This window comes from Pelecanus crispus, chromosome 1 (assembly GCF_030463565.1).
Source record: "Pelecanus crispus isolate bPelCri1 chromosome 1, bPelCri1.pri, whole genome shotgun sequence".
Taxonomy (NCBI): domain Eukaryota; kingdom Metazoa; phylum Chordata; class Aves; order Pelecaniformes; family Pelecanidae; genus Pelecanus; species Pelecanus crispus.
The window spans coordinates 16839994-16865508 of record NC_134643.1 but is presented as its reverse complement, the minus strand read 5'-3'; the positions used below and the strand labels follow the sequence as shown (position 1 = coordinate 16865508).

Below are 25515 nucleotides of genomic sequence, written 5' to 3'. Positions count from 1 at the left end.
AGCTGGGGTTTGTCTCTGGTAGTTGTGTTGTAGAAGATCATTAGCTAAATCACATAGTAGCAAGGATTTTTCTTCTTAAAAAAAACTGGCCGTGGTATCGGTTTTCATTTGGCAAATGGAAAGGTCTTCAGGAAGAGGGAACATCTGTATACAAAGTGTCTTTGTTTCTTTACAAACAGATGTCTTGGAATGGCAGATTATGTCCCGTACATCCTAAATCGCAGGCAAGTGCTAGTGGCAACTTTCAGCTGAGGTTTCAGGGGCTGCAGTTCCTGCAGGGCTAAGTCCCTGCTCTTCGTGTGTAGACAAGTTAATCTCCCAATTTTCACCCGTCAGCTTTCTAGGAGAGCTGTTTCCTCTTTCCTGTGGTGTTGGCTTGAGTTTCTCGCCCTGCTCCACAGTGGTGGCTGAGGTAGGAGGTGGTCCTTTCTGCTGGCCCCCAGCAACGAGGGACCCCCGAAAGACCTCTGCCCCAATGCGGGTGCTGCGGCCATTGTGCCCTGGCACCGCTGGGCTTGGTCTGCTGACAGGAGGAAGACTACAAGGGAAAGATAGTTTTAATGATGATTTGTTGACTTTGTTTGTGTGGTAGACACTTGAGCTGCTTTACCTCTGGGTTGCTACATTTTTTGTTGGGTGAGATACCAGTTTGTAAGTTGGGTGATATTTTCAGCCAGGAAGCAGAAAGAAAATTTCTTTCCAGCTGTGACTGAATGCTTTTGTGCCTGGCTTTTGAAGGGCCTCCTCTGAATACATAAAACTAATGAAGAGACGGTTGGCATTTCTTGGTAGGCGCAAGCTAGGTCTTAAATTAATCTCTGCTTTTTGAAATGCAGCTCATAAATTGAAACATGAGATTTTTAGGTCACAGGGATTAAAAATCTTTTAAAAATCTAATTAGCTAGTTGTTCTGGAGTTGAATACGTGTGGGTAGGAAGGACGGTGGTTTGTGTGAAGTGAATGCAGCCTGCCAGAGTCTGGGCAAGACCAGCTGGAGTAGCATCGCTGGGACTGGGGGATTTGAATGCAGCAAGAGTGGATGAAGCTGAACGTCTCAGAAGAAGAAGGTTTTCTTAATGCAGCACAGAGGACGGCTGGCACTGGGCGGCAGAGACGCTGCAAAAGGTAGTGTGGTCAGACAAAGAGAGGTGCGCAATCCCAGGGCTTTTCTGAGCATCACAGATAACGGCTCAGCAAGAACTTCTGGGCATCAGAGCTGGAGGGGAGGCACTGAAAGTGGCCTCCTGGTCCCCACGGCAGGAGAGGAGGCCCCTTAGGTCCTTTGCAGAAGATTAGGCAAGGAGGTACAGCAAGTAAGAAGGCTGTGCTGCTTTCCACAAGCAGTGGAAAAAAAGCCTTTTGTCTCCTGAAAGCGCTGCGTTAACCCCCAGTTTTAAGAAAGGATTTGGAATCCAAAAACTTAGAAGTTTTCTTATTTATTGTAAGTGTGTTTAAGCACTTGGCACTGAGTGCAGTCTTTTTAAAGATGGGTAGTCTGTGGTTTCATGTGTGATATTTCAAAGATCTGCCTCTGAGCAGAAAGTGGAATATGAGCAGAAAAGTATTTTGAATATTTCCAATATATTGGAAATAGTCAATGCAGGGAGAGAGATTAAAATCCAGACATGTGGATTGCTCGCACTTAAAAGTGCTCAATGTAAATGCAAGTAATAATTAACTGAATAAAATCTCTTTTGGTTTTGTTACCATTAGACATTCCGTCCTGCTGCAATGTTGATAGAAAGATCATCTGATTTTGGAGAAACATGGCAAGTATATAGGTATTTCGCATATGACTGTGAGAGCTCATTTCCTGGGATTTCAACTGGACCCATGAAGAAAGTGGATGATATCATTTGTGATTCCCGATACTCTGACATTGAACCTTCAACGGAGGGAGAGGTCAGAGGTTTTTTTCCAATATGTATATTGTGTAGACTTTTTCCATACAAATTCAGATTCTCTTATTTTTAAAGCTCAACCTTTTGTTGTACCATTTTTCCTCCAGGTGATATATCGTGTTTTAGATCCTGCTTTTCGAATTGAAGATCCGTACAGTCCAAGGATTCAAAGTATGTATGCAGTTACTTCCAGGCTCATTTGAGAGCATTTCTGTACTTATTTGCTTACAAAAACCAGTAAGCCACAAATAAAGCTGTGCATTAGCCCCGGTAACAGTTTTGAAGTCATATGAATACATTTGTGGTATGGCTTCTTTTCCTGACTCAGACAGTGACGTGCTGGCAACAACCAGTGTTGCCAACTCAATTGATTGTTCTTACACGCATCATTGTAGTTGGTCCTTTTCTTACTTGATCTGGGATTTATTTTCATTAAAGACCCCCTCTCCCCAAAAATACATGCAGTCGCCGAGAGAAACCTTGGAACATGATCCCGTAATTGTACAGTATTCAGAAAGCAAAGAAACAGAAGTACAAAGGTACTTCTATCATTTTGCATTTCTAGCTAAAATCAAGGTGGGTTGTGTTTTATTTTCTAGAACATCTGAGTCATGACTTCAGAATGGTTGGCCTTGGTAGCGCTACGTGGCTGGACCACACAGATGTGGTCGTAAGACACAAATGACTGTAGTGTTCGTGTATGGTTATGACAATCCAGGAAGGCAAAGGTAGATCTGTTGCTCAGCGTGGCTCAGAGAGAAACCTCTTGGGGCATTTGGCCTGAGTAGGGAACTGCAGTGCTCGGCCTTAAACTTGACCTCTGATTTAATATGCATTCTCAGTTTTGGTTCATGTCCTTCAGTGTAAAGCTAACTGGAGCAGAAGAAAATAGATGAAGTAGAAGAGTGTCTGCTAGTTGCTATATCAATTGAATGTTTTTTGTAACCAACATTTTAAAGGAGAAACTCTGCTTTCATGGGCTTGAAGTGCTTTTTCCAGCCTAGTTTCAAGGCTATAGAAGTTACACAGGATTCATAATATCAAAGTGAACATGTAGACTGAATTAGTTACTGCAATATTGTCTTCCCATTGTTATTATTATCCCTCGAGAACTTCTCCTTTGTATTTGGTCAGTGATGGGGCGTTGCTTCTTTCAGCGAAGTGTAACTAATTACATTTGCTAGGGAAGTTGGCCATATAAGGAAGAAGAATATATTCGTGTCTTGTTTCCAACTAAGACTTTTTCCAGAAAGCTCGTAACTCTTAAAGCTCCTGGTCCACTTGTCAGCGGTTCCTCAATATCAGGTCCCTGCCCTTCTTACATTTTAAAACCCCAAAGAACCAGTGTCTCCTTGGTGATATTGTTGCATGTGCTTTTAATGTTTGTGTTTGTGCCTGTGCATGCCTACCATAAAATAGACTAGTATTTTTAATTAAGCTTAAACTAACTTATACAGTAATCAACCTTTAGTAATATAATGTATTTTTTTAATTTGGGAGTATGAAGTGATGTGATGCATAGTACGTAAGCGCTGAAATTAAATCCGATCTAATCTGCCCATAGGAACTGTTCTTGGAAAGTCGCTCCTGGCTTCCTCCCATTCAATACAATATCTGGTAAACAATTCCAAAATGGAGGGGGTTTTTTGTGTCCTCTGCAGATCTATTAAAGATCACAAATCTGAGGGTCAAGTTCATCAAGCTGCACACGCTGGGAGATAATCTCTTGGACTCGAGGATGGAGATCAGAGAGAAGTACTACTATGCCATCTACGACATGGTGGTTCGTGGGAACTGTTTCTGCTATGGACACGCCAGCGAGTGTGCGCCAGTGGATGGCTTTAACGAAGAAGTGGAAGGAATGGTAAAAATTAACACTTTTCTGCATAAAGCTGTTCCTAACTCTGCCTCTTTTAAGCTATTTAAACACACATTTAAAGATGACACACTGCCCCATCCTGCTCCCCACCCTTAATTTTCAAACAAGAAAACCATTAAAACTATTCCTCCTCAGCGAACATATCTGTCATTGTTGGTGTTAATCAAGCACAGAGAGCTCAGATTAGGTGAAAATTATTTTAGCATTCCTTTTCTAATTATGCTAAAGAGCTGATGAAATTATAAGGCAGGAATGCAGAAAGGGAGTGTAACTGTATAGGGCCAGAGATGCGTGCCCTAAAATTGAAGCAAATAGAGGCCTCAAAGGATGAAACATCTTTGTGAGTCTAACGTGACCTGCATTTGTATCAGTCGTTATCAGCTGAGAAATGGAGGCTGTAGCCCTAATTAACAGCAGGCTCTGAAGGAAAATCCTGCTGCCTGCATTGTACACTGCTGCGCGAGTGCCACATCCCTTCTGGGTTCTGTTTTTCCCCATGATTTTTGCCTGACAAGCAGTAATAGTATCCCTGTTAATGAGTGAGTTATTAACTGGATGAAAATGTGGAGGCATACGGGGAGGTTGTGTGGGTTGCCCCAGGGGCCGCAGGATGCCAGTGAGTGGGTATGCTCCATTGCCCTGCACTTTCCATGAGAGTCTGCACCTGAGCAGCAGCAAGACTGGCTTTGACTTTAAAATCCTGGCTCCAGTGCCGGTAGTCCCTGTCATCTAAGGCAGTGGCTGTCACACAGTCGCTGTTGGTCGGCTTAGTGCTTGTTCTGTGCATGCCGAAGGCAAAGTCTGGGGCTGATGGATAAAACCCATCCAAGCCATCTGTTATCTTTGCTTTGGGAACCAAGGTAGGGCTGGAAAGAAAGTGTTGGGCTAGTGACATGCTGATATAACTAGATGCATGTTAATAGCTAATTAACAGCTAATAAACAGCTAACTTGTAGGTCCAAGAGGCTTTTGTGATTATTTAGGTGGAACTCTGCTCTCCTTGTTCATGTCTGAAAGTGTTTATTCAGGCATTAGTTCCGGTAAGGAAAGGACAAATTTATATGAGGACATTTTTACCTTGGCAGGTAAAGGCCACTCCTGTGGCCCTTTATGTCCTCTTACACGCAGTTACGTGCATTAAAGTCTCCAAAAGTATATCCATTATGTACTATCTATATTAATTGGAGCATGGGTTTTTTTTTTTCCGCTTCCTCTCTTATAACCAGCTGTATAGGGTTGTTTTTTTTTTTTTTAATGGCAGGTCCATGGGCACTGCATGTGCAGACATAATACCAAAGGATTAAACTGTGAGCAGTGTTTGGATTTCTACCATGACTTACCCTGGCGACCCGCTGAAGGCCGCAATAGTAACGCATGCAAAAGTGAGTTTGAGTAAAATGGAGATCTGGAGTCTGGTGTGAACGTTATACGCTTGGGAACTTGTGACAAAATATTAAGTCCTGCATGTTCCTTGGTTGACTTTGGTGTGTCTTTCCTGCAAACTTGCATCTCCCCTGGGACCAGACTCTTACTTTGCTCTCTGTCTTTGTCACAGAGTGCAACTGCAATGGCCACTCCAGCCAGTGCCACTTTGACATGGCTGTGTACGTGACGACGGGGAACACCAGTGGGGGAGTGTGTGATGACTGCCAGCACAACACCATAGGGCGCAACTGTGAGCAGTGCAAGCCATTCTACTTCCAGCACCCAGAGAGAGATCTGCGGGACCCCGACGTCTGTGAGCGTAAGTGCAGCCCCACTCCTTTTGGTGGGAATGGCCATGGCATCCTGGCTGTGGCCCCCCAAGGGCTTTCCCTGGAGGATTTAGGATTTACTGGCCTTCTTTTGGCTAATGCTGTGCTCCTGAACAAGGTCCTTGAGGGAAGGTGGTTGTCTTGGAGCTCTTGAGCGAGCCTGGCTGGGTTTTGTTTTCTTTTTGAGAATCTGGAAATTTATCTGGTCATTACATGTTCAGCCCATGTCATGTCTAATACTTGCAGGAATGATACACTCTTTCTACACAGCAGCTGAGATTACGTAATTCAGTGTGGGACTTGGCCTTTTCTTCTGTAGCAGTTAATAAACCACGTGTGATTCTTCCTTCTTAGCTTGCAACTGTGACCCAGCTGGCTCCCAAAATGGTGGCATCTGTGATCGCTACACCGATTTCTCCACTGGCCTCATTGCTGGACAATGCCGTTGTAAATTATTTGTTGAAGGGGAGCGCTGTGACCTCTGCAAAGAAGGTTTCTATGGCCTGAGTGCCGATGACCCAGCTGGTTGTCAGTGTGAGTAAAAACATACGTTCCTTTATGTGTGATCAAAAGCTCTTTGAGGAGCTACTAGAGCTGGGAGAAGTTGGTTTGTGGCTTTTTTTTTTTCCCTTTGTTTCATGTTTTTGCTAAAGGAAAAACATTCTTGCAGATTTGCTGTAGCTTGGAGTCCACCCACCCTTAAAACTCAGTTCCCCAGCTGATCCTCCTTGTGCTTTCAGTGGAAATAGCAGAATCCTCCTTATTTGTTTTTAATTTTAAGTCTTTAAGCCAGGGAAGTTTTACTGGGATGGGTGGTGGGCAAAGTGTGCAATTAATCTCTGTCTTGGGGAATTTAGGGGAAGCTTTAATGTAAATATTTACATTGGGAACTGTCTAAAATGTATCTACAGTCCTGTGTTTTGACCTGCCTACTTGTATTTCCCAATCTAGCTTGCGCGTGTAATCCTCTGGGTACCCATCCCGGGGGGAATCCTTGTGATTCGGAGACAGGAAACTGCTATTGTAAGCGCCTGGTGACAGGAAAGCAGTGCAATCACTGCCTGGTAAGCAGCTTACCGTAAAATAAATGAGAATATGCTGGTGTGAGGAAGGCTGGCATGCAGAAAGCACAGAGCAAGGTGCTGGTGCCATCTCTGACTGCCTGCGAGCAGGCACCCGGCGTTCAGGCTGGAGCGGGCACCTCGGGATGTCAGGAGCCGTGAAGCACACTGTGGTACAGGGAGCTGGGAGGCACGCCAAGGCAGACAAGAGCATCCAGAAATTAATTCCTGGGACCATAAGGAGTGAGCCATTAGGATACCTGTTGCAGTTGCTCTGTGAAAATGAGGGATCAGGGGCAGTTCTGCTGGACCCCTCGCTGGGGTGAAAGACAAAATGGTCAGAGAAGCAGTGTTACCAAAAAAATTGCTTTCTATGCAGGCCATTATTTTAGGCAAGGATTATTTGGTATACATACATTTCCATATAGTGTTATGTGTGCTGGAGTGTTATAGAAACACACTGTCAGATAACTGGATGTGTTTGTATAAACACTGACAAGCTCTCTTATCTGACAGTGGACTACATGGAAAAGCTAAACAAATCTGTCTGCCTGCCTGCCGAGCAAGTTGGAAGTAGCAGCCCTGCAAGGGTAATGCCCCATGCAAAGCCCTGCCGCCCTACACGTTGCTCTCTGCTGCGGTGTGATGTGCTGGACTGTGATTTTCCAAGCCCTTTGTGGGTCGGGAGCGCAAAGTGGTGTAAATGGTGCAGTAGGAGTGAGGCCTCTGAGCTGGGGTCCTGAATCTTGCTTTTAAAACTAGGTGGAGAGATGTGGTGTTTTTCTCAAGCCTCTGAGATGGTCAACAAGGTGGAAGAGAGCAGGCAAGGAGGTTGTGTTGGTGGTTGTGGGTCTAACCCCACAACCAGGGGAGCAGGATTCATGGTTTGGGGGGGCAGTCTGGGGTGGCTTATGCTGAGTATTACAAAATGGGGTAGACGGGGTTAAATCGGCACTGGGTTACAGCGCCGATGATGTTTCCTCCCGCAGCCTGAGCACTGGGGCCTGAGCAACGACATGGATGGATGTCGGCCATGCGACTGCGACCAGGGAGGAGCGTTGAACAACAAGTGAGTCTCAGCCCGGTTACTCTCCTGTAACCATTCACCCCAGCAAGTTTCACTTTGTTTGCAACCACACCATCCAGGGCTCAGTGTGCTCTGGAGGGGGATGTTTGGGACCGTGTTTCTGCTCCAGTGTGCAGAAAGTGGCAGGTCTGGATTGCAGCAAGCGGTGACAGAGGCATCCGTGTCTTTTCTGTGCTGAGCAGCCTCCGTTTGTGCCACTGGTGCAGATGAACACATAAAACTGTTTTTAGTGTAGCTCTGCCTTTGGTCAGCCAGGGTAGGAGCCAGCTGTGGGTTGAGCTCTGCATTGGCCATAACCCTGCGTGTGGTCCATGTCAAAGCTTTGCTGTCACAGGATCAAAGCAGGACGGGCAGTGACATGGGAATTCAGGCTGGCTCTTGGTTTCCTCCCAAACTGGCCCTTTGGTCTGTCAGTCTGTCTGTCCACCAGTGCTAGGGGAAGCACGCTAGCTGCCTAGCTATGGGATGTGGGCCTGGAAGTGCCCATTGGGGAGGTGGACATTTTTCAGAGGAAAGCATAGGTTTTGAAGATGCATCCATCAGTAAGAGCATGGAAAGTCCTGACTTAAATGTCTAGTCGGAGAGGTGCTGGGTAGCCAGACCGCTCTTCTGACCAGAGCAGTTTTCTGTGCATTAGGTGTGTGTCCCACCCTAGGCTTTTCAACAGCAGCATGTTCCTTCACTCTCTTTTTTTTTCCTTCCCTCCACAAACCCTTTGAAACATCCTGCTTTTGTCTGAAGCCACAGAAGTTTTCCAAGGGGGTGGACAAACTGTTTCCCACTGGATCCCTCAGGACCAGACTGGGGGAGTTTGGGACTGGTCCCAGTGTGGCTCCTGTAGGTCATTGCAGCCTGCGGACACCCCATCTGCAGCAGGGATCACCATGGGAATGTCCCACGGGCTGTGTCTCTCTTCCGCTCCCGAGTGAATTATTACCCCTCAGCAGACAGCGGCGCAGCCGTTAATGATTATTTACTCCTCTGTCCTCGCTCGCTGCGTGCGGATCGGTTACGCTGCACAGCTCATAACAGCTCCCCCGTCCAGCTGCTTCCAGAGGTTTGGGGTATGGCTCAGCCGCCGCCAAGCAAGGCTTTGCAGCCCGTTTCCCATGCGCTGAGCCCAGCGATTGCAAAACCACGTGGGGAGGGGACGTACTGTGGCGTCCTGGTGCGGGCAGGGAGCAGCTGTGCTTTCCTCTGGCCGCAGGAGAGCCATGAAGCCTGGCTCCGGCTCCCAGCTTTGCTCTCTAACATCGGCGGGAAAGGGGAGCTTCGCCTTCCCTGGGGCTCCTCTCCTCAGCTGCTGAATTGCCGCATCCTGGCTCCAGTTCAGGGTGTGGGATGCAGTGCCTGGGGCAGCCACACCTCGCCCGAAATTCATCCCTGTTCTGTAGCCCAGGTGGTGGAGTCATTGCTGTTCCCGGAGGTGAAACTTCCCAGCTCCCCTTCTGGGGCAGCTTCTGGCATCTTGAAGTGAGCATTTAAGTGAATCTCTGCAATTTCAAAATTTCAGTTAAAAATTACTCTTAGAATGCAGGCCTGACAAGGCTGGAGATTCTCCGTGGAAACCAGAGGTGTTTGACTTTGGAAAGTGTTTCTAAATTCAACTTGAATTTAAAGAAAGGGGTGTCTTTTGGTGGACCAAAAAACCTTCCTATGAAAAAGTGTGACTGGGCACATACAAAAGTACACCCTGCCCAAGGGTTCTTCATAATGCGGGGCAGGCTCTCTGGGGACAATAAAATGACCAAAAGGCACTTTAGGGATAGAGCTGTATTGAGAAAAGAAAATGGTTCCATATGAAGGAAGTGGAGCTGCTGTGTGTCACCCTGGACAGACCTTCTGCATTCCCCAGCGATGGCTCTGTCTGTCCCATGTCTTTGGCTGTGTCCGTCTCACTTTAAAGCAGCCAGCTATGGTTTTCCCCTGTGTGTAGCAGCTGGTGGGCGACCTCTTAGGATGTGCTTTGCAGCATACGAGAGCAGCTTGACATCCTGGGGCATGCAGGATCATGCATGTTCTTGCTTTGCCTGGGCCCGTACAAAGAGATACGCTGCTTGCATGGTGTGCAAGCCTGGAGCCGAAGGCTGCCCTCGGCTTGCAGAACAAACATGCCTCTTGGCTACATCTGTGGTAGCAAGTGAAGCTCTCACAGGACTGCTCTCTGGCCCTGGGGAACCGCACGCACCCATAGCATAATCATCTAGCCATCCAAACAGAGGAAACCGCATGCGGATTGCCTGCTGAAAATAGTCCCTGGCCCATGCTTGTTTCCAGCCTGAGTCTAGGAGTTGTTTGGGAGAATGATAGTTGGGTTGAGCCAAGACTGCGCCTGGGACCATGCTGCCATTTTAGCAGTGCAGATGGTCCAGCTGCAGAGCCTGAGAACACCTCATGTCTAGACGCAGCTGTGTCCAGAAGTGCTTCTCCTCCAGTGTGACTTAAAAAGTCGAAGCCGGAGATAGCTCTAGCTCTGTCTCGGCATAGCCAAGATGTGTTGTAAATTCATTGTTCTTCCATTTTAGCTGCTCAAATGAATCTGGCCAATGCGAATGCCGGCCCCACATGTTTGGACGTCAGTGCAACCAGGTGGAGCCTGGCTATTACTTCATTTCACTCGATCATTACATCTACGAGGCGGAGGAAGCCAGCTTGGGTCCTGTGAGTAGCGGTTTTAGTGGGCTGGTATGTCTGGACAGCTGTGGGAAAGTTGTTTCACCATTTGGGTGTTGGAAGCATCTGTTTTATACCCTGAGCGTTTTGCAATTAAAATGTGGAAAACACAAAGCTGAATTACATCAGAAAACCGTCAACCTGTAGTTCTTCAATCTTAGTATCGATAAATAATGTAGTAATTTAGGGGGGAAACTGCCATTTTTCTTTTTAAACCTGTTTCTTTGATCACGACTGTACAGTTTGTTTCCTGTCAGCGTTCCTCTCTGTACCCCACTATGTACGTGCCCACCGCAGCCACTTCTCCTTCCCCTCTTATCTCAAGAGTGGTGGGACACCGACACTGGCTCTTCTCTTCAGTGCCACTGAAACCAGGAGGGAACAAAGCACTCATTAAGCACATTGCCTTGGCTTTTGGAGTTTCTGTACATCAGTAGCATTTCTTTTATTAATGACTAGAACCATAGTTGATTGTGCAAAAAACTGTTTTTGTAAGTGAGGTTGCCTCTAGCTTGTTTTGCCCGCTGGCATGGTACATCAGGGTCTCTGGCTCTTTCTGTTCACCACCACACAGCCTTGCTTTTAATTTATTAACAGCAGCTAGATGATTACGTCAATTATTTTTGCCTCCAGCAAGGAGTCATGGAGATGAGATGATGGTTTCTCTAAAGCAGCAGATCCTTGTCTGCCTGCAGTTGGGGCATTTGGTCCTAATTTATTTATTTCAGGCAAAATGCAGCCACTTTACAGTATCAGCCAAGGCAGAGGATTTTTGCTCTTAGATAGGGAAGACAGTGCAGAGCAGAAGTTGGACCGCAGCGGAGGGCATGTGAGCTGGCACAGGGTTTTTTGTGCATTGGTGTCTGCCCGACTGGAGAGGTGGTCCCCCAGGCCTCGCCGAGGCTTGGGGCTGGAGGAGCCCGGTGTGAAAGCCCACCTTGCCAAGCAGAGCAGGGGGATGTGCTGCAGGTTTGCCTTTTGAAACCTTCAGAACAAACCATTTTAAAAAGCGCCAATATTGAAAAGCTTTCTCACAAATCTGGTGGCAGAATAAAACTCTTGAATTCCCAGGCAGGGGCCCAGCACAAGACAAAATGAAGTGGCACAGAGTTGCAGGGATTTTCAGGCAGTGCCAAGGCCCCGTGCTCCCCATAGCTGCACGCCCTCGCTCACATCCCGCCTGCCATCCTTTCTGGGGAGCTCTGACCTGTTGTGCAAAGCCAAAGGGTAATAACTTACAGCCAGGCTTTCTTCAAAGAGTGTGAGAATGCATGGGGGGACATCCTGAAGTGGTATGTATATTTGTAGACATTTCCTTACATTTATCTCTCTCTACTGAAGCAGCTTCCTTTAGGAATGCACAGGATGTTGTTCTGTGGAGAGAACTAGTCATGGATGCTGATATATTTGAAACGGGAAGTTTGAACACCAGACAACTGCATTTTCTATTGCCTTTTCCCTCTTCTTTGTTTTATATAAGGAGTAGCAGATAAAAACCTGGCACCTCAGACTGGAAGGAGTGACAATGTAATTTTTGGCTGTTAAATATCTATCAATGATTAGGATCTCTGTTATTTAGTGACACCCTACTCATGATGGCCATGATCTGCTTTTCAAATGTTATCCTGAGCAGTGGTTTGGAGCAGCCTGGTGTAGTCAGGAAGTAATTAGCACTCAGCTTGGGCAGTTAATAGAGCAGTTATGTGCCACTGCAGTAAATCCTACTGCTACAACTATGAGGTGAAAGTCCTTATGGTGAGTGAGATGTCGTGGCTGGTGGATTAGTTGCTCACAGCAAGTTTTTAAATTTAATTCCCCACTATAACAGAGAAATGGATGAAGAGTTGTGCAGTGGTGTTTTATTTTATCTTTCTTGCTTTTTGTGTATTGTTAAGCAGAAGGGCAACAATGTCGCATGCACATGCGTCTAAAAGGGAATTCATGTTCTCTGGGATGCAAACAATGCATGCTGCAATCCAGAAGTGATCCATCAGCAGAACTGATCACTTCACACACTCCCATGGGGCTCGCAAATTTAATATACAGGTGTTAAAATCTCTGTTCCCTGTTTTTGTAGGGAGTAAACATAATAGAGCGCCAGTACACGCCGGACCGCACACCGTCGTGGACAGGTATAGGATTTGTAAGGGTCCCTGAGGGGGCGTACCTGGAATTCTACATCGACAACATCCCCTACTCCATGGAGTACGATATTCTGATCCGCTACGAGCCGCAGGTAGGTCTGTGAGTACGGGCATTGCTGCCTCCTGGCAGGCACTGGCTGTGCCGGTGCACGACTGACAGGAGCCCGGTGCTTCCGGGAGTCATCAGGACTCAAAGACAAGGATGGACGCTCAGTTAAATGTCTGAGATGTGTGAAAATCCAAGATGATGTTGACTATTACTAGTATTATTTGCTTTACAGTTTTGTTCATTATTGTGTTGTTTCAGCACCTGTTTAATGAGCAAATTAAAAAGTGACAAGTCCTGTCAAGACAGATTAGAATATAAATTCGGCATCAGCCAGATGGCCTGCTAATGGGTGGAAACACTGTTATGCGCCTTAGGAGCCAAATTGCCCATCTTGGATGTTGAATGCCTGCAGCCAACAGTTTGCAAGCAGTCAGTTTTGACTGTGGATAATTCTCAGGGTGAAGGGAAAGAGAAAAATCCCCCCAGCTCCTTACCTAGAGCTTGGCAGCAACTGATTGCAATGAAATACTCAAGTGCAGTACGCAGAGGTGGGGGGAGAGGGGGTTGCCACCCCCCCACTGATGCCGTGCCGCAGATGGAACTGCTGACCACCTACACCTAGTCGGGTTTTTTGGGAGGGAGGGAGAGAGGCTGTCGTGCTGGATGATGCCCAGGGGTACCCACCTTGTCTTGTCTCAGCCCAAACCTGCAGTGGGTAGATGCCCCATTGATGCTGGAGCTGCAGCCCCATCCTCCCCAAAGCACAGTGACCACCCCGTCTGTGCGCATGCTTTTCCTGACCTGAGCTCTGGATGCTCCTGGGAGCTTATGGCCGTTGCTTGATGCTGATCCGCCTTTTTTTTCCCCCAGTTGCCGGACCAGTGGGAAAAAGCTGTGATCAGCATCTCACGCCCAGGCAAGATTCCCACGGGTAGCCGGTGTGGCAATACAGTTCCTGATGATGATAATCAGGTCGTCTCGCTGTCACCTGGCTCCAGGTTGGTATAACTGTATGTGCCAAAAGGAGAAAAAACATTTAAAAAATTGAAACAGAGTAACATCATGTTTTCAGTTTGCCGTGGCCTCTATGAAAATGAATGAAATTTAATTTCCAGTGGGTTATAAAAACGTATTTAGCATTGTGTCTGTAGACTCAAAGCTTTTAAGTTTATTCTCATTGTTTGATTTGTTTTCTTCACTGAGTAAAGAGAGGGCAAGTGTTTGCACAGCCTGTGAGTGAGCATCGCTGTGACTCTTTACCTTGCCGATAAGCGTTTCTGGTTCTGGCTTGCACAAGCCTCCAAACCGCTTCTTTCACATCGTAGCTTTTGTTCTGCCCGGCCTTGGCTGCTTTCCGTTATCTCGATTGCTTTATAGGGCCACCTGAAATGTGGACGTTTGAACTAAGAATTGTTTCCTGTTCCTAATCCAGATACGTCGTTCTCCCACGGCCCGTCTGCTTTGAGAAGGGGCTGAACTACACCATCCGCCTGGAGCTGCCCCAGTACTCCTCGGTGGATACAGAGACGGAGAGCCCCTACACTTTCATTGACTCTGTGAGCCGAAATCATTTTCAGGATGCTCTGGTGGAAAAATATATTTAAAAGCCTGAAAGTCTGCATCTCCTCTGGGATGTGTCTGTGTAAAACCGAAGTAATATTTTACAACGTTGTTGCTTATGGCTGAAGCCAGATTTTAAGTGAACAATGTAAAGCACTGTAGGTTTCTTCAGTCTCAAAGTGTGTGGGTTGTTTTTGTTGTATTTTACAGGACTGCAGCTAGTTCCGCAGACCTGTAGTTTCTTTGGGGAGGCTAATGAGTGCCATATATGTCATGAATGTCAAGCTTTTTCTTTTGAGTGGATAGAATTTGGTAGATTTGGTAAGAATTTGGTAGATACCAGAACTATTCCACCAAAACCAGCAGAAATACTCTCATTTCCCTTCCCAATTCTATCTAGCTGTTCGCTTTTTGGCCAAAAAAGGATGATAGGAAGTAGGATAATAGTGAATTTTCACAATTTTGTCGGAGGCTCTATAAATAGTGACACTTTGTCATTGTAAAATTGTTTTGTAGCTTGTTCTCATGCCATACTGCAAATCGCTGGACATGTTCACAGTGGGAGGCTCAGGTGAAGATGTGGTCACGAACAGCGCTTGGGAAACTTTCCAAAGATACCGGTGTCTGGAAAACAGCAGGAGTGTTGTGAAAACCCCCATGACGGATGTCTGCAAGAACATCATATTCAGCATTTCTGCTCTATTACACGAGACCGCGTTATGTATGTAACCGCCTACTTGTAGGGCAAACTGTGCCTGGAAGCTGGATGGCGCTTGCAGGCAGAGTGGCTTGCGCAGGGAGGGCGTGTGCGTGGGGTGAGGCAGGTAATTCACCTCCTGCGCTGTGGTACTCACTCCCCCTCATGCTTTTCTCTGCTCAGCATGCCAGTGCGACCCCCAGGGCTCCCTGAGTTCGGTGTGTGACCCCAGCGGAGGACAGTGCCAGTGTCGTCCCAATGTCGTCGGAAGACAGTGCGACAGATGCGCCCCTGGCACCTTTGGGTTCGGGCCGAGCGGATGCCGACGTACGTTAAACACTTGGCTCTGGGCTGTGTTGCGGTCAGGGCCCTGCGTTTAGGGCTTGCTGTGGAAACGCAGCCCCTCTCTCCCTCTCCTTGCAGCATGCGAATGCCACGTCCGAGGCTCTTACAATGCCTTCTGCAACGCGGACACGGGCCAGTGCCACTGCTTCCCCGGGGTGTACGGGCGGCAGTGCGACCGCTGCCTGCCCGGCTTCTGGGGCTTCCCCAGCTGCCAGCCCTGCCACTGCAATGGCCACGCCGACGACTGCAGCCCCCACACCGGCGAGTGCCTGAGCTGCCGGGACCACACGGCAGGGCACAACTGCGAGAGGTACAGCACGCGCCCCCTCCCTTGGCCCTCTCCTTCTCCCCGGCAGGATGGGTGCCGCAGCCATTCCTCTCGGGCAGGTGTGAATCCACGGGGAAAGTCCCTGCACCCTGGGAGCCGGAGCAGTGCTGGTGGTCCCCAAGGAGGATGGGAGCAGGGACCCCGTCTTCCCTGCCCGTGGCCTCACACCTCCTGGCAGTGCCTGCCCAGATGCCAGAGGGCACGTTGCGGGACCCTGGGGCTTCAGAGAGGCTTCCTCCATTGAAAGCCTCTTGAGAGGCATTAGCCTTGTGTCTCTCCTGCTCTCGTGCTGGTCTGAGCCAGACAAATTTGCCTCTGTGGCTGCTCAGAGCATGACTGGCACAGGAGAGCTGTAAGGATGTTTCTGCCCTTTGGTTGTTTGCGGTGGTTGAAAACCTGAGCGTAGTTAGGGCAAGGCTGCAGCCTGTTTGCCTGCGGTCCCCTGCATGCTGTGTACCCCGTTGCGCAGGTGCCAGGCTGGCTACTACGGAGACCCCGTCCTGGGATCAGGCGACCACTGCCGCCCCTGCCCTTGCCCTGACGGCCCCGAGAGCGGACGCCAGTTTGCCAGCGGCTGTTACCAGGATCCAGTCACACTGCAAGTCACGTGTGTCTGTAGCGTGGGATACATAGGTATTTGGCGGGTGCGTGGAGCGGGGCTGGTTGGGCTGAACCTCCCGGCGGGAAGGGGCATGTTCATGTGAGGTGTTGGATGTGGCCACGGCACCAGCATTGCTGCTGGAGGTTGGCAGTGCTTGGAAGGTGCCAGGGCAGAACGGCTTGTGCAGGCGATGCCGGCACCACCATGAACCTCATCCCCGGCAGTGTGGCGAGGGACGACCGGCGATGAGCAGGGGACAGGACAGCAGCGGAGCCGAGGGGACGAGCGTGCTGGCAGCTGGGCTGCAGCACCGTGCCTTCGTGCCCCATGCTGCGCCATGTCCTGGTTTCGGCTGGGATAGAGTTAATTTTCTTCCTAGTAGCAGGCATAGTGCTGTGTTTTGGATTTAGTAGGAGAAGAATGTTGATAACACGCTGATGTTTTCAGTTGTTCCTGAGTACTGCTTATGCTAGTCAAGGACTTTTCAGCTTCCCATGCTCTGCCAGGTGCACAAGAAACTGGGAGGGGGCACAGCCAGAATAGTTGATCCAAACTGCCCAAAGGGCTATTCCATACCACGTAATGTCATGCTCAGTATAGAAACTGGGGGGGGGGGGTTGGCCGGGGAGCAGCGATCGCTGCTCGGGAACTGGCTGGGTATCGGTCGGCAGGTGGTGAGCAATTGCATTGTGCATCACTTGCTTTGTATATCATTATTATTATTATCATTATTATACTGTTACTATTAGCATTACTATTTTACTTTCTTTCAATTATTAAACTGTTCTTATCTCAACCCAGGAGTGTTTCTCACTCTTACTCCTCCGATTCTCTCCCCCATCCCATCGGGGTAGGGGGAGTGAGCGAGCAGCTGCGTGGTGCTTAGTTCCTGGCTGGGGCTAAACCACGACAGTTGTCTTGCCTCAGTCTTGGCGTTTAGGGGGCTGCGTGCTGGCGAGCCGTGATGGTAATTCCCGCTGTGCCTGTTTGTTCAAACAGGCAGTCGATGTGATGAATGTGCGTCTGGCTTCTTTGGGAGCCCCGACGAGGTTGGCGGCGCCTGCCAGCCGTGCCAGTGCAACAACAACATCGACACCACTGACCCAGAGGCCTGCGACAAGAAGACGGGAACGTGCATGAAGTGCCTGTATCACACGGAGGGGGAAAACTGCCACCTCTGCAGACAGGGCTACTACGGGAGCGCCCTGCAGCAGGACTGCAGAAGTGAGTGGGGAGATCGGCCGTGTCACTGGGCGGCAGTGGCCGCCTGAGCTCTTTTTAATTTACCTGGGAGCATTTGGGGTGGAGGGGAAACCTAATTACCCCCAGCTGGAGCTTCCTGCAGCTGCCCTGCAGCTCAGCGGGGCTCCTGGCCAGGAGGGGAGCCTTTAGCTTTTTGACTGGGAGAGCAGGGACAGAATTTACATGTGCTGAAAGGACGAAGCTTTTGCAGGAGGGGGGTTTCTTGCCCTCTTGTTAGAGGTTTTTGTTTCCCTCTTCTCCAGAGATGGCCTGTGGCAGGGCGTGGGTTTGGCTTTTGTTTACACCAGCGTGGCTGGACAGTGGGGGCGAGGGACGCGAGCCACCCCAGATTGCTGAACTGGGCAGCGGGGAGGCAGACCCTCCTCTCCCTCGGCGCTGCGCACAGCCTGGCAGGGCGGCTGGGTCGCCGGGTGGGCGAGCGGAGCCCCGTGGCCAGCAGATTTGCCACCACAGCTGGCTGACGGGAGCTGGGCAGCCTTGGCCTTTGGTTGTGTGCAGAGGGAGGAAAGGAGAAGAGGAAGGCTGGGCTGCTTGCACGGGGGGCTCCTCTCGCCTCTGGTGCGCAGGGGCAGAAGCGTGGAGGTGGCCAGCCTGGGACGCGAGCAGGGCTCTTGAGTGGTGGCTGGGTGGCATTCAGCGTCGGGTCAGCCAGGCCTGGCCGCAGGCATGGGGACGCGCTGGCATCTGCCCACACCTCTGGGGACTTGGAGAATAAATTAAATGCAAGCTCCAGGTGGTCTGGTAACGAAAGGGCAGGCTGACGTCGAGGCGCCGTGCTCTTTCCCCCACAGAGTGCGTCTGCAACTACCTGGGCACCGTCCGGGAGGACTGCGAGGGCTCGGAGAGCTGCCGGTGCGAGGCGGCCACGGGGCAGTGCCGGTGCCTCCCCAACGTGGTGGGGCAGACCTGCGACCGCTGCGCCCCTGACACGTGGAGGCTCGCCAGCGGCGCCGGCTGCGAGCCGTGCGGCTGCGACCCCGCACGCTCCCTCGGGCCCGCCTGCAACGAGGTGAGGGGAGCGCGGGGCACGCAGCGGCGGCTCGGCCTTTGCTCCAGCGCCCCGGGGGAGCCGCTGAGGTGGTCGCGTCTCTTGTTGTTTTTTGGCAGTTCACAGGGCAGTGCCAGTGCATGCGGGGCTTTGGAGGCCGGACCTGCCGGGAGTGCCAGGAGCTCTTCTGGGGCGACCCAGGCGTGGAGTGCCAAGGTGAGTCCCAGCCCGGCGCCCGCTCCGGTGCACCCTGCCTGCTCCTTTTGGAAATGACCCGGTGGCCAGGCACGCCGGTGGCCAGGCACACGGTCACCCCTGGTGCGCTGGGACGCCCCTGCCAGGAGCAGCCCCTCTGGTGACCCCGCCAGAGCCCGCACGAGCCTTGGAAATGAGGGAGGGCGGCATGGCGGGGTCTGCTCCCTGGGTTTTGGTGCCTCTGGGGACAGGAGGCGTGGCAGGAGCCCGGCCCCACCCTTGCCTGGTTTATTTCATTTCTTGTGGGACCCTTATTTAGGAACAATCATCTCTGTGTAGAAACCAACTCTTCTTTAACCGTTAGGTTGCAATGCTACCAGCGTGGTAAGAAAACAAGTGTTTGGGCTTGAGAATTGGTCTGGAAACGAGTTTCCTTTGCCCTTCATTTGTATGTAGTGGAAGACTCCTGTCTCCTCTTCTGTCTTGTTAGGGAGGCTGAAGAAATAAGGCTTTTGCTTTAGTAGGAGACTTTCCTTATATTTCAGATGAAAATAAAGGAGCTAGCAGAGGCTGTAGAGCGGGTTAGCCATAGCTACATGCCGCAAAACAGAGCGCCATAAAGTCGCTTGCTTAGAAAACTGGATGCTCTCTGTCCTTTCATTATAAACAAGTCTGTTCGTTAGCTGGAAAAGAAACTTCAAACACTGTCCAGACCAGAACAAACTTGTATCTCTGATCTGTTCAAATAGGAGCCTTTGCCAGGAGGGTTTGCAGTAGATTAAGGTATTTTTTCCTGCAGGGAGGAATGTGCTTGCTGTGGTCTTTAATAAATCCCTTACAATGGAGATACCTTAGAGTCCATTATCTAACCAGATAGGCAGGTCACAGCTACTTGGTTAACGCTGCAGATGAAAGGACTGGGGAATTGTCCCGGTTCCTGAGTACATACTGGGTTTCTCCGGGAGGCTGTGTGTGTTCTGGCGTGGTGAGGGACGCTGACCCTGCCCGCTCGGGGGCAGGGATTGTCTGCTGGTATCAGCTGTCTCCATCAGGGTTTATTGGTAGAGTCCATCAGCATACCTTATCAGCAGGATTTTGCCGTGTACCAGCATTTCTGGCCTCTCATGGAGTTTCCGCTGCCTTTTGAGCATGTGAAAACCTCTTTTTAACATTTCTGAAGTAAAGAGAGAATATATTCTTCAGAGCCTGTTCTTACCATGCAAGCTCCACACTCTCCTTCCAACCTGCCACCCTTTCTGCCCCCAAGTGACACGGGAGACTCACTCAGGTGGAAATACAGATTTTCCTTCAGGATTGCATCCAGGGAGGTCTCTGTGGCAGGCAGGGGAGAGCTGGTGCCCAGGGCTGAGCCGCAGCAGCCTGTGGCGCGATGCCCTGGATGGGCTCCAAGCACACGCTCGCTCGTGGAGCACATCCAGCCCCGCGGCGCTGCTGAGTCTCCCCGGCATGGTGGTGCCTCCTGCCCTGTCTCCTGTCCTTCCTCGGCAGAGAGAGAACCGATTTCTCAGCCCTCATTTAGTCCCAGCGAGAGGAGGGGTGATGTTCAGGCTGGCAGACGTGCAGCTGCCACGTGGGCAGGTAGCAGGTCTCAGTCGTAAATGGTTTGCAGGCACACTGGAAAACGGTGCTGTTTAAGGAGTTACAGAGCAATGCCCCTGGAAAATAACTTAAATATGGCCTGTGGCCAGGGTGAAGCTGGCACTGAGACAGGGATTCGTCACAAAGACGTCGGCTCCAGCTGCAGGGGCACACATGGACTCCTGGCTGTGGCGTTTTCCACCTGCCCTCAGTGGCATGCTCGTGCTGGCCCAAGCAGCCAAAACGGCCACATTTTGTGCCACATTCAGGAAGAAAATACAAACCGATCTGGATGGGGAATGGCAAGAGAGCTCTGAACCGTGTGAGTATGGACGGACAGTCTTTGCTGCGGGCACCGAGCTGATGCGGAGGTGTGGACGTCAGTCCTGACGGCTCCAGGGTGGGATGCTCCACTGGCTAGGGCAAGCGGCTTCTGCTCAAGGGACAGTAAAGTGTGGTCTCTTCACCAGAGGTCTTCAGGCTATTGGCACCAACAGACACAAGCCCCCACTGAGAAATGGGGACTGTACTGTCCACGTTGCTGTGATGTCCTTTACAAATTTTTTAATTAGTTTGGAAAAAAAAAAAAAAAAATTGAGGTCATGTGAACACAAGTGTCTGCAAATAACCTCTGGACACAGCTATGTGGAGATCTACAGAAAGGCTCATCTAGGACAGGCCGGAGGTCGCAGCTTCCCACGGGTTCCCAGGCGCTTGCAGCAGCACTGAGCTGCGGATGTGGCCCCGGGGTCCCAGCACACTGTGCTGGAAACCAGACTCCAGGGCACGCTTCCCCACCATCCCCATCGATGGTAGTGACCATTGCTGGCTGCTGCCTGTGACTTGCTTTCTAGAAATCTTTGTAAGATCGGAGATGGTGAAGCAGAAGTTGGGGTAGGCAGGTTTTTGCACTTGGTCTGGGTGTTTTGATTTGCAGTCTGTGCTCCCTGCAGTGGAGAGAAAGTGTCATCCGATGTCTCCTCTCTGCATGGCCCCAGAGATCACACTGGGACCACACCGCTGGGGCAAGCTAAGGTGGGTGCCCACATTTGGGCAGCATCTTGACACCTCGGTACTGGGTACGCTCCCACCAGCCACAGAGAGTCTGTAGGACTGGGTCTTCGGAGACTGCTTACCCCATGCTTTAAAAAAGCACAACGGTTACTCGTTTAATTTAATATAATGCCTGAAACAAGCACAGGAGAGGTGTAGAGGATAGGGAAAAGCCCAGCGCGTCTCTCTCGGCCTCGTGCAGGTCCCTGTGAGGATTACAGCGAGCAGGAGCTGTGCAGTGAGCATCGTCTGCCCATTTGCAGGACTCCTCTGGCCGCTGCTCCAACTACAAACTACATGCAGCTCTGCGCGAGCCTGCACGTGAACGTGTGCGTGTGCATAAAAATCCTTGCTAAGGTAGTAAATAATAGGATTACAAATTTCATCAAGCTCAAGTCTGCCAGGCACTCAGCTGGAGCTTTTCCAAAGCCTGGCAACCAAAGTGCAGGGCTCAGCATGCTGAGCTCTGCTCCAACTTCAGCCCGCAAAGCACATTTCTGGCAGGAGGCTCCAGGCTCCCAGGAAGCCTCTGAGATACGGTGTGGCTACAGATGCAGCTCAAACAATGGCCTTGCATAGTAGATACTTGAAGTTTATGTGTTTCATATAATGTAAAGGTGTTGACAATTTTACTATCATTACTGTTTTAATAAATTGAACAAACAGAACAGAGTGCAGTTAGTAAAAGGTACTGTATGAGATTGAAAGTTAGGTTGTATTGCTATCTCTCCTTTACAAGAAGCATACCCATGTCAATATTTTTCTATGTTGGACTTGAGCATCAAGTCCTATTATAAAAACCAGAATTTAATTGAACCAAGATGAAAAAAAAGTCATGTTCTTATCAAATACTCATTGCAGACATTGGCAGAAAGTTGTTTTTCTCAGTTTTTAGTCTTTGTTATGTACCTGGTGCCAAAACATCTGTTCACTGAAAATTACCCCATTGCCATTTAAGAATAGGCTTTGTAGTCTTCATTTAACACCTGGGTCTTAAACTAGTCACGTAGGCTGCTTTTATAGGAGGTGTTTATGCTGCAGAGAGAAAGATTAGCACATGTTTCTTTTCCTTGTGATAAGTGTCTAAAGGAAGCCAGACAAATTCTACACTAAAGAAAATAGAGTTTTCACTTTGAGTTTTATAATGTAAATTGACTTGTGGTCTTAAAATATTGTAATGTATCTTGATTGTTTCCAGAAAATTGCGCTTTCAGCAAGGTCCACTAGCATGTTAAAATGCAGCACAACTCTAGTAATTCTAGGCTGGGATCTTATCTTAACACTCATACTGAAAATCGTAATGCTGAGGAGTTAGCAAAATGCTTGCAGGGTGATTTGAATCAATAGCTAATTATTCAGAAGAAATTTGCTAGCTCTGCAAAACTTTCAACCTTACAAATTGCTGAATGGTTTTATCATCATAGTGCCTCACTACCACTGGGAAGTGACGCCAGGAAATCATGTTTGAACAAACCCTTTGTTTTTTTGCTGTGGAGGAGTTAAATATCTGATGCTCTCTGTCCCCGATCTCAAGCAGTAAAGAAAATATTTCTGCAAAAATGATCCTGTTCTGTGTAGGATAATGCATGACACTTGCTTGTTCCTAGCATCCTGCAATAAGGCATTAAACTGATCTTCATACAGCCCTTTCAGTATCCTTTATATCATCTCAGCTGTAGTATCAGCTGCTCTGACACAGTTTAAATGGTGATATGCAAATATGTCATATGTTAAATTACAGTAGTTTAAATGGAAGTGAGTTCTAAATATTTAAATTCAGTGGGAAAGGTAGCAGAGGTGTCAGAGTAACTGAAAGATCCTTGTGAGCTTGAAGCAAACCACTTGAGGTAGTCGTTTACTTTGGGATTTCTCCCCGTAGGTTTCTACAAGTCTACATTCAATAAACATGACTGTTACTTTAAGATCAGTAAAAAAAATTACTAAAAGAGAAATGCATTGCTCAAGGTGGTAAAAAAATTATCCATGGATATCTGTGTGTGCATGTACATATGTACACATGCATTTGTGAATAGATGCAGCTACAATCTTTTAGACTCGTAAGTTGCTAATCAGCAGATCCTGACTGAAGAATTTGGCTAGAAAATTTTCCTGTCAAAAATGTGATTTCACTGAAGTCCGAGTATGCCACAGAAGAATGTCTGATTGAGTTAACCTCAGTTAAAGAAAACAATACACCCAGTTCCAAAATGACATTTTTAAACAGAAACCTATTGTTTAACTTAGTAAATGCTCCTTTGAAAACCCCCAGATCTTTGACCAATGATTTCAAAAAACTTCTTTTCCTCCGCTATGTTTTCCATGGGAGGTACTGCAGTGTCCTGCTCTGCTTACCCAGGACAGATTTGATCCCTGTCTAACTGATCTTCAAAGCAGGCAACCCACTCTGTTAACTTGCAGCCCTTCACCCCAGCCTTGGCTCACCCCTCTGTATCAAGGGAGAATAATCAACCATTTGTCTTGAAGGCCATTTCCAACCCAAACTGGTTAAGGCATCTGAATGTCAAGCAGTAAACTCGGCATCTGTGTGGTTTTACAGTGCAAAATGAGCCACTTCTCCCAATTTCTAGTCATGTAAGCATAGGTAAGGCATTTAAAAAGCTTACAGGACTTTATGTCTTTCCCTATTGCACAGATACTATGTTAGGTGGAGTATAAAGCCATCACTAGCTACTGGATAATATCTGAAACACTTGTGCATCCCTAGATGTGCCTGTGTGTTTCTTGTTCTTGGGCAAAATTAGATTAACTAGGCATATGCTAGAATTAGATGTGGTATAGCTACTCAAGTGTTACGTCAGACTTCTGAGTGTGCTGGTTAGAGCCGAAATCTCCAGAGCCAAGCTTTACTTTGAAGATTGTGTTTGCATTAGCCTGTTTGAGTACATCAGAAGCAAAACTGCTGTAACAGAGCATCAGTAGCATGGGGCTGCATAGGAGTTGGCTCGCATGGCGGCCATAGGAATAGTTGGACATTAACAAAGGAGGTGGTAGAGGAGCAAGAATGTGCGTAGATGTGATGCTGGCATACTTTGGCCAAAAATGATGCTGGGCATGATGTGCTGGATCATTCTGGCATGGTGTTCACGCTGTTTCTAGCAGGTGATGGCAATTAAGGCATCTCCTGTTTTCACATTCCAGTTCATTGGTGGTGATGATCAAATGTCACATGAATCCTTTTGGTGGATGTGCACCCACCGTCATGAATGATGGATGCATAACTTGGCATGCGGTTAGTCTTCCATGGGCTATTTGCTAATCCAGTGCTAGCCTTTTCTAGTCTGCGCCCGCTAGGAGGTCCTCCTTTCCTTTCACATGGGTCCTGCCACTGTCACTGTGCTTTTGTCCCTTTAGGACAAAGTTTCCTTTTTGCCGCTTTAGGACAAAGTTGTGCCCTGAAATCCCACAGAGACTGAAGCCAGGGGGTGCTTGGTAAGCAGGCATTGCATGAGGCAAAGACGTGAAACCTGTGCACTGAGCTGTTTGCCTGGTGGCCTGCAGTGTTCAGGGCACTCCTCACTACCTAGAAGGCTTTATACAGTCTTGTCCCGGGCTTGCTTGCTGCCTCTTGAGAAGTCACCACAGCTAAAGTCAGTTGAAGGTTTGATCCCCACTGTGCTGTAAGATGCTCCCTGCCAGGGCCTTGGATGTGCTCTGTGCCAGGGTCTGCAATAGCCAGTTGGTGGTGGCCAGGGCACGGGATACGGGACTCCTCCACTAAAGGCACTGGAGATGGTGGAGGTCCTGTTCCCCATAGCCTTGGAGGGCAGAAGAGCAGCTTCTGTGGGTATCTGGCTGGCCAAATTTAGTTACTAATGTGGTGTCCGGAAATTGGGACCCAGCATCTCATAGAAGCACGCAGAGACGGGCTCGAGTGAAGAACAGTGATGATTTCAACTGTGGCTGAAGCGCTTGGCTAAGGTCATCTAGACTTTAAAAAAGAAAATTGCATGTAACCAAACACTGGCACGCATGTGTCATTTGCGAGATGAAAGGTTTGCTCACAGGGTGTGAGCTGTAAGAGGAGCAGTGATGCTTTTGTGAGAATTTAAAAAATGTTTCAGTCAGTGCCACAGTGAAGAGTTGTGTGAGGCCAGTAGCTAGACAGACCATACCACCAACATGGAGAAATGTCTCCCAAATTTTAAACATGGAAAGAAAATAAAATCTGCTGGAATCTTCTTATTCCAGTTCCGAGGGAGGGTTGGGTGTTTTTTTTTTTTTTTTTCCTTTAGGCTATGTGATTTTACTTAAAAATAGAGATAAAATTATCTTCAGTTTTGCCTTTTGATTTGCAATCTGGTGTGGTCCTGTGCGTGG

General features: G+C 48.8%; 1 protein-coding gene across 1 annotated transcript in view; it reads left to right on the top strand.

Moving 5' to 3' along the window:
* LAMB1 (laminin subunit beta 1) overlaps positions 1 to 25515 on the top strand; it is a 44738-nt gene that overhangs the window by 5213 nt on the left and 14010 nt on the right. The window contains 19 exon segments of the mRNA XM_075723827.1: positions 1714 to 1902; positions 2009 to 2072; positions 3563 to 3765; positions 5042 to 5162; positions 5336 to 5524; positions 5889 to 6068; positions 6486 to 6598; positions 7585 to 7664; positions 10208 to 10343; positions 12433 to 12591; positions 13419 to 13546; positions 13981 to 14104; positions 14625 to 14829; positions 14989 to 15132; positions 15229 to 15460; positions 15948 to 16111; positions 17079 to 17303; positions 18134 to 18351; positions 18450 to 18546. Coding sequence (XP_075579942.1) covers positions 1714 to 1902; positions 2009 to 2072; positions 3563 to 3765; positions 5042 to 5162; positions 5336 to 5524; positions 5889 to 6068; positions 6486 to 6598; positions 7585 to 7664; positions 10208 to 10343; positions 12433 to 12591; positions 13419 to 13546; positions 13981 to 14104; positions 14625 to 14829; positions 14989 to 15132; positions 15229 to 15460; positions 15948 to 16111; positions 17079 to 17303; positions 18134 to 18351; positions 18450 to 18546 — 2971 coding nt within the window.